This window comes from Conger conger, chromosome 2 (assembly GCF_963514075.1).
Source record: "Conger conger chromosome 2, fConCon1.1, whole genome shotgun sequence".
Lineage (NCBI taxonomy): Eukaryota > Metazoa > Chordata > Actinopteri > Anguilliformes > Congridae > Conger > Conger conger.
Genome location: NC_083761.1, coordinates 24,326,038 through 24,334,869, shown reverse-complemented (window position 1 = coordinate 24,334,869; position 8,832 = coordinate 24,326,038). Strand labels below are relative to the sequence as shown.

The window sequence follows — 8,832 nt, the reverse complement described above, 5'->3', positions numbered from 1 at the left end:
CGACAAAATTGTATTATTCCCACTGGGCAATAACATTTACTGCAGGTTCCTGTGTGTGTGTATGTGCGTGCACACCTTTAATGTATAAAAGAGAAAGAATGAGATGAGCAGGTTTGTTGACCCAGCCTGATGAGCAGTTTTCCACACATACAGGTGTGAGGAGCAGGTGAGATGTCCAGGTGTGCTGCCCAGGTGCAATAAGCAGGTCTTCCTTATGCATTTGGTAAGTGAAGACACCCCAATAAGGCATTCACCACCAATAAACTCAGCAGACACAGCCAGATGCCTGTGGTAGGGGAGTAGACAAAACACCGATGCTCTCAGTGACACTTGATATTATGTTGGACAGGGGTGTCTGATCACATGCCATGGAGGGCCAAGAGTATCCAGGTTTTCATTCCAATCTGTCACTACACCTGCTGATTTCACACGAATTAACTCACCATCAACCAGATAGGAGGGAACTAGCTAGTGTGAAATCAGGTGGTGTAGTTTGGAATGAAAACCAGCATACACTGGTTTTCATCATGGCACATGATGAGGCACCCCTGTGCATGTAGTTTAATTACAGAACTAAATATTGTGCTCACCTATACTCTCATGATTATATCTTTGTACATTTCCATACAATATTGTGTTAAGTGCTCTGGGTATAGTTACCTGTGTGGTGCCTGTGACCGGATGAGCCCTCAGCTACACAGGGTTTAAAAAAAACACAGTTAATGTCTTTTTATTGACATGTGCTTTGAGGTAGTCACACCTGTTTTCAGTTTTAGGCATTTCCCCCATGTTCTCCCCAATTTGGAATGCCCAATCGCATACTGCCATACTCGTGTTGCGGGGTAGATGAGCACGCCCTCCCCCAAAGGATGTGATGTCGCTGGCTGCTTCTTTTTGACACTGCAGCCACGCTTGCACAGACGTGAGTCAGAGGAAGACATATCTTGTTAGAGAGCAGTGACGTGCAGATCCTGGCTGACTGAACCCTACATAACACAATGCTAATGCCGAGTATGCATCACCCTGCCGGGACTACCAGCCACTCAGCACTGGCAGAGTCTGGATTCAAATCTGGGCATTGAGTCCCATCCAGGGTTGGGGTGGGGGGGGGTTTGGGGAATGGGGGGTGGGAGCCTATAGCCTAGTGGCTAAGTTGCTTCACTGGGACCCAGAAGGTTGGTGGTTCAAACCCCAGTGTGGGCCATTGAACAAGGCCCTTAACCCCACATTGCTCCAGGGGGGTTGACCCCTACTTAGCCTAATCTACTGTAGTGCTCACTTTGGATAAATGCATCAGCTAAATAACTGTAATGCAATGTAATCGGGGTACTAGGGAGATTGGGGAATACTTGTATTGCGTTTGGGGAGACTTACATGGAGCCAGGGTTCCCCCTGGGTCCCATGTAATTCAAACTGTGGTCCCATCCATGCAGGAAAATGACACCTTAACAGGAGTCACCCAGCAATTGCTACATCTTGTCAGTTTATGATTGTAAAAAAAAAAAAAAAAGTTCAAAATTGTACCTTTAATTTGAAACTCTGTGGTCAGGATGCCACCACTTGCATCTGATTCTAATGTTGCATGTCTTGCAGTGCACGGAGCCTTTAAAAATATATATATACTTTTGAAAAAAGATGTTTATACAGTATATTATTACAAACACACATCTGTCAATGTATGTACAGGTAATTGAAATTAAGGAAACCCTTCAGTAAATGAGGACATAATGTATATTGAAAACAGTATAATTACCACTACTTCTACGGGTAATGAGTTCATTAGCAAAATTACATTGCAGCATGCTCAAAGTTGTGTATTAATGCTGGCTAGGCCGAGTTGGCTATTATTTTGGCGACAGTTATCTCAGTGTAGAGGGGTGGTTGTTGGGGCATGTTTGGCAGGGGCATCAGTGACTAAGACTGCTGGCCAGGGGCTCGTTTCTAGTGAGGTGAGCCAGATCTTTTGGCTCCGTTCGTTCAAAATATTTGTTCGTTTGGCTCACTCGTTCGTTCACTTGCATTTCCGGAAAGTACGCACATAAGTCACATATGATACTCGGTTCATCGTTTGTTCACTGCATTTAACTGTATTGGTTCACAGCGTTAGACCTGGCCCGAAGTCAGCCGGTACCGAGACAGATCCGGCCCGGAGTTGCTTGCGATCCAGGCAGCAGGTCAATAAATTGACAGTTTGTTTAATTATGCTTTGCAGTACGGATGATACTGGAAAAATCTATCTGCTTAGTAGCCTAAATAATACATCAGCTATGAATAGCATTAATAAACGTTTTTATCTTAGTTTCAGGTTTCCTAAGAAATTGTAAGCTATGAGACATTGCTCTGACAGAAGCCTTTCAGACAGGCAGGATTTATCCAGGTATATAGTGATCATTAAGTCATTTTAATCCTTTTAACCCTTTCGCACGTAAGTTATAAAATATTTCCAATAACCGTCAGCGGTTCTAGAATTCGGCTGTTACATCGCACTAATCTTCCCACGGTTGAAGTTGCTCTTCATATGGAGTGCAGGCGAATGAGAATGATAGCCGACTTACCGATTTCCTACATGAACGCGCTTGCGACCTGCGTTCATGGCTCGCAATTTCGATTTCTACATGAAACACTCCAAAAAGAGCAGGATAAATCTTTCGTATCTGGCAGATCTCAGCTCGCACGGCGCAAATTCGGTGAAACGAGCCCCAGGTGAGCAACAGACGAACTCTGAATCAGATGACCACAAATATCAGCAAATCCCATGAGCATGCAGATTTTTCAGGAACAGACCACTGAGAACATGGTTCTTACAGTGAGGTATGGTTGGTGTTTCCTTTTTTTGGCAGTTACTTGTACATGCACATATAAACACTCATGTAATCATGAACACAAATACAGTATATACTCGAGGCACACTTGCACACATATAGGATTGATGTATAGGGCAGCGTGTATCCTAGTGGCTAAGGTACATGACTGGGACCTGGAAGCTACACTTGGTGGCTGAAGTCCCTGTGTAGCCACGATAAGATCCACAAAGTTGTTGGGCAAGGCCCTTAACCACACATTGCTCCAGGAGGGATTGTCCCTTGCCTAGTGTAATCAACTGTAAGTCACTTTGGATAAAAGAGTAGCTAAATAGCAAATAGTTATTATTATTAAATACACACATGGACATATTAAACTCTGCTCTTCAATGATCCATGATTGCAGTGAAGGGTTAAAATAATTTTATCCATATTATTCTATTTTATTTTGCAGGTTATATAAACTGACGTGTTCTGTGCTATTCAACTTCTCTTGGTATCTTCTATCCGATAAGGGCTGGCCGAGTAACCTTGTGAGTCAGATGCCAATATACAGTATAACGAGCCAGAATCTCCCTACCGGCCTTAAGCAATAAAGTAAAAAAAAAGTTTTACTTTTCTACCTAATGAGGTGGTTGTCCTTGTACTGACACACACAGATGCCCAGCATCTCTGGGAGGGTATAAAGGATCTCTGTATTTATTTATTTATTTATTTGTACATTGTTGCCTTTGTCAGAAATAAAGACCCTTATAACTGGATCAAGTGCAAAGTGTTTTCCTGTTCAGTGCATTGGTTGGATGGGTGATTAATGTGTTGGTGAAGTATTGTTCTGGAGATGGTTGGCAGGTATTGTGAAATACTTACACAAGCACCCTTTTGGCTGATGTATAATATTGTTGTTCGTTGCCTGGTTATTTGGTTGGTAGGAACCATGGTAGTTTAGGAAGATCTGAGCTGGGCCTTTATGCACAGCCCCCTAACTACAAGCACAAGGAAATGAACATATCCTGTGTAATTTAAAACTGGCTGAATTGCTTCTTTATGATAAGACAAGGCTGAGTTTTCCTTCCCAATTCAACAGCTGTATCAGTGTTTTTTTTGCACTTACTGGTTGGCAGTGGAGTTTTTCACTGTCGCAAATATGCACTTCACAGTGAAGCCAGACCGTAGACACCTTCTCCAAACGTTGAAAGCGGAAGGAGTGGAACTTGAACAGGGACTTGCTGTCTTTGGCGTTCTCGAAGATGACCACTGTGTTATCTGTCGAACAGCTAAAAAAAAAGATTTTGCGTGTATATGCTCCATCATCCGTCATATTCTTCCACATACATCTTTGAACTTATATTGGCACGTTCAAAAATGCATGTTAACAGGTTTTATTGAGTGTCTAATATCCAGAGGTGGAAAGTCCAGGAGACAGAAACAGTCCTGCCATGAGTTTCTTTCACCCATGAACCAGCTGATTCACTTATTGGTTCTTCTGTCTGGATGAAAAAGTCTGCAAATGAGCAAATCCAGGGGTAGGAACAAAATACTGGGGAGGACTTTTACTTTCTGAACCTGTAATGTTCAGATTGACAGACTAAGATCAGGAAGAAACTGTATACCTGTTGATTATGAGGCTCCACCTCTTCCTGTCAGTGGAGTACGGTGAAGGGGTGGCCCAGCAATTGGTAATCACAAGTTTGAATCTGAAAATACAGAAGTCTGTGATTACTTTAGTTTATTTAGTTGGTCACACTTTACAATAAGCTACATGAATTGATTCATTATTTGCTAACATTAATTAATTGATGTACAAATGTATTAATAAAGTATTCAATTAACTTTTGGTTGGCATTTGTATAGCACCTTTATCCAAAGTGCTGTACAATTGATGCTTCTCATTCACCCATTCATACACACACTCACACACCGACGGCGACTGGCTGCCATGCAAGGCACCGACCAGCTCGTCAGGAGCATTTGGGGGTTAGGTGTCTTGCTCAGGGACACTTCGACACAGCTCGGGCGGGGGATCGACCCAGCAACCCTCCAACTGCCAGACGACTGCTCTTACTGCCTGAGCCATGTCTCCCCAAACTTTTCATGAGTTAATGTATTTTCTTACTACTAACTAATGTATTAGTTACATTAATATGTATAGAGTAGCAACCAAGAGGACAAACTTATAATTAGTTAACCATTAACTTATTATAATTAATTAATGGTTTGTCCATTAACTAATTAATTGGCATTTACTAATGAATTGATGATGTGCAAATACATAAACCATACATATTGACCTCTCAGTAGTTAGTTAACTGTAGTAAACTAAATTAGTTAAGGCAAATTCATATAACCTTCAGTGTAACCTACAATATATCCATTTTTTCAGCATCGATGCAATATCGTTTATGGTTAACCTGAGACAGATAAAGTGACTGAACTCAGAGAATACTGAGATGTGTAAGTTCCATACCTATGGTCCCCTCCAAAAGTATTGGAACAGCAAGGTCAATTCCTTTGTTTTTGCTATACACTGAAGACAATTGAGTTTGAGGTCAAAATATGTACTTAAGATGACAGATCCGAATTTCAGATATAGATTTCTAGATCTGTTACTTAGAACATATCACCTTGCACACAATTGCACCTAAAAATTGGGTGCTCTGATACCAAATGTGCTATGTTCTAAGTAGTTTAACACATCTAGGTGTAAATATTAGGAAATAAAAGCTGAACTCTTGTCTCGTGTTCATCTTTTAATATCAACCCAAAATGTATTCAGTGTATTGCAAAAACAAAGGCCCTGCTGTTTCAATACTTTTGGAAGGGACTGTATATCATATCATATCTCATGTGTGCTGTGTGCATTTCTGCCTATTTACATCATCAGCATATTATGCTTGTTTCACATGTTGAACATGTGCCTGTGAAAGGAGGTCATACAGGCTAATGTCTGATCAGGAGCCTGTAATTGCCCACCTGGTGCTCAGTCCCTTTGCTTCAATCCCAATAAAAACCTCAGAGCCAATCTCTGATGTGTCGATCACATAGGGCGCGTCCTTAGTGTACAGGTACTTAGAATTCTTTAAAAATAAAAATGTAGTTAAGATCCTACTGAACACACGCAAGTGCTGAAAACTATTGTATAAATAATCCTCTTCAGTAATCAAACTCCTACTGAACATAAAGCAAAGAAACGCAGGTATTGCAGTACTTCGGTATCTCCATTAGAGGTCAGCAGAGTTTTACATTACATTATGATTTGATTAATCTCACAATGGATTCGAGTGATTCATGTGATATTAACCATCTGGTTTAAAAAATGAAAAAAATCTAACCCATAACATACACACACAGTTTTTGAATGAACCTATTTCAGACCGCACAGAAAACGAGATGAATGCATTGATTTCAGATTACAAACACAAGAATAACAAAGAAATTAGAGAGGTGCTATTAATAACGGGCAATGTTGCAATACTCACAGTGAACACGTTCATAGACAACTGAGATTTAAATGAACCTATACTCCCGTTGTTGACATAAACCGTTGCCACTCTGGAAAAAGCAAAGGTGTTAGTAGAAACACTGCCAGTCGGCCAGTCAGATAGCATGCGCTCTCCATGATGTGAAGGTGCCGGTCAGGCAGCTCTGCCTGCAGGTCTTACCTTTGGCTAAACACTGCGTTGTTCACCAGGTACGCTGCTCTGTATGTGCAGCTGAAGGTGTAGTTGACAGGCTGGTTCCTGATTGTCAGGGAGGTGTCGTTGGACACTATTGAGTTAAAGAACACGTATTTGGGGTCCTTACCTCCCAAGTACTGAAAAAAGGAAGCACAATGACAGGTAATGGGAATTGGGACTTGGAAGAGTTTGCCGGTAAGGTTTTTTGTTCTATAAGTAGGCCTACATCTATGCTTCCTCGATATCATATTGAGGACAGCACATTCATAGTAAAATGTCCAGTGTTAACTCCAAGACGGACCATATGTACCCTATATCAGTCGATTCATTTAACACTGACCATTTTACTGTGTACTGTGTACCGCAGGGTGTACTGGTTTTCCTTTTCGCCTTAATATAACCAATTCAGACCCAAGAAAGAGGTGAGTAACAGCTTTAATTGACCAAGTAAGTAATGACAAATGACAAAAGCCAGCACGCCCTGCGGCTCTCCAGGACCAGGAGTTAGGACCACTGGTTCCTTCATTTGGTACACAGTTAACTGTTCAGTGTTAAATTAATCAATTGGTACAGGGCAAATATGGTCCACATGGGAGCTGAATTAACATCAGACATTTTATTATGAATGTTCTGCCCTCAATGAGAAGGTCTGCCTTTCATTTGCTTTTTTGTTTTAAGCAAATCTGGTCAGCTGCTTGCAGCGATCTACAGATGCACAGTATATCTCTCTGAAAGGATTATCTTGCCTTTCACTGTGAGTTGCTGTATTAGTAGTTCTGGTAAGTCAGTTATCCAACCTTTGACCTCATCCTGAAATAGGGGTATCTCACCTCTGAAAATGTCCCACAGTAGGAGTGGTTTTTGGGGGTCAGATCAGGAATGGCGAAACGATAGTACCCCAGAATGTGGACCCCGCTGTAGCACAACCCCCCTAGAGACAAGTGCTCTATCTCCCAGCCATATGGACACTCGGGCAGGTTGGCAATGATGGTGTTGGGAAAACAAGAGATCATAATGTAATCTGCAAAGAAACAATAAGCATTCATTCAAATAAACCTAAACAATTGATCCAATGTGATCCTGAAAAAAATGGTATAAAAAATTGGAAATACAAATGTCAAGTTTATCCAATGAAAAAAACTTGAACATGGCTTAATAAAGCCTTGTGACTTATGTGACCACGATGCTTTTGCCATGATACTTTCTGGAATCCAATTCAAGGCTGAATCTACGTAATTATATGTATATTAATTCAATAATTCATTCATTCATTACCCTACCCACTTATCCTGAACAGGGTCGCAGGGGGGCTGGAGCCTATCCCAGCATACATTGGGCGAAAGGCAGGAATACACCCTGGAGAGGTCGCCAGTCCATCGCAGGGCACACACACCATTCACTCACACACTCATACCTATGGGCAATTTAGACTCTCCAATCAGCCTAACCTGCATGTCTTTGGACTGTGGGAGGAACACGGGGAGGAACACGGGGAGGACATGCAAATTCCACACAGAGAGGCCCCGGCCGACCAGGATTCGAACCCAGAACCTCCTTGCTGTGAGGCGGCAGTGCTACCCACTGCACCATCCGTGCTGCCTAATTCAATAATACATAAATGAATAATTTATTTGCATAATACCTATCTTGTCCACTTTAAATGGAATATAGCAATGCTCATAGATACAATGACTGTGCATACAGCCAGTAATGTAAATACAGGTGAGTAAATACAATAAAATTAATATGAGCAGCAGAGTAAAGCTAAGGGTGGGGAGAAGGTTCAGAGTGAGAGGCATAAAAAGGTAGGTTTTAATTGAGAGCTTCATGTAGAAATTGTGCTGGCAATTGTGCTGGCAGACCTGCTCCTTCATTTACTGCAGATTTTTTGCTTTACGCACCTGCAGTATGTCAAAATACTTGCCTGCTTTCTGTGGAGTACAGGCCCACACAGCAGGAAGGAGCACCATTAATACGCTGACGGCAGCCATTTTGTGTCCTGCAAAGAAGCACGAGACCAAAATTACTTTGTTGTATGAAAAATATATATATTTTGGTGGTTCTCACGGTACTTATGCACTGAGAAGTACACAACCGCTGCAATATACGTACACCTTATTGAAGACGTCAAAAGCAGTTCAACCAACACCAAACTCTCAATCAGAGTTCAGTGCTCTCACTGCTACTCCACATGGGTGGCTCATAAGAACAGACAGAGTGATATTAGCTGTGGTGATATTGGCTCATATTTACACACTGATAATATACACTCACTGAATACTTTATTAGGTAGACATGTACACCAGCTTGTTCATGCAAATATTTCATCAGCAATCATGTGGCAGCAACTCAATGCA

At 41.6% G+C, this 8,832-nt stretch overlaps 1 protein-coding gene across 1 annotated transcript; it reads right to left on the bottom strand.

Moving 5' to 3' along the window:
* Nucleotides 1–212: 212 nt before the first annotated feature.
* Nucleotides 213–8,466, bottom strand: tectb (tectorin beta). The gene is made up of 9 exons (XM_061230408.1): nt 8,400–8,466; nt 7,306–7,496; nt 6,461–6,612; nt 6,278–6,350; nt 5,772–5,875; nt 4,412–4,495; nt 3,913–4,075; nt 1,525–1,603; nt 213–286 (listed from the first exon to the last, which is right to left on the bottom strand). Exons 1-9 carry the CDS (start codon nt 8,464–8,466, stop codon nt 213–215), a joined length of 987 nt encoding a protein of 328 aa, XP_061086392.1.
* Nucleotides 8,467–8,832: the final 366 nt, after the last annotated feature.

Excerpts from the sequence above, each read along its gene's own strand:
- tectb (XM_061230408.1), bottom strand. The coding sequence starts at position 8,466 with ATGGCTGCCGTCAGCGTATTAATGGTGCTCCTTCCTGCTGTGTGGGCC. Across the intron at positions 7,497-8,399 it reads CTGTACTCCACAGAAAGCAG|ATTACATTATGATCTCTTGT; the intron begins GCAAGTATTTTG and ends GTTTCTTTGCAG. Across the intron at positions 5,876-6,277 it reads TGTCTATGAACGTGTTCACT|AATTCTAAGTACCTGTACAC; the intron begins GTGAGTATTGCA and ends TTATTTTTAAAG.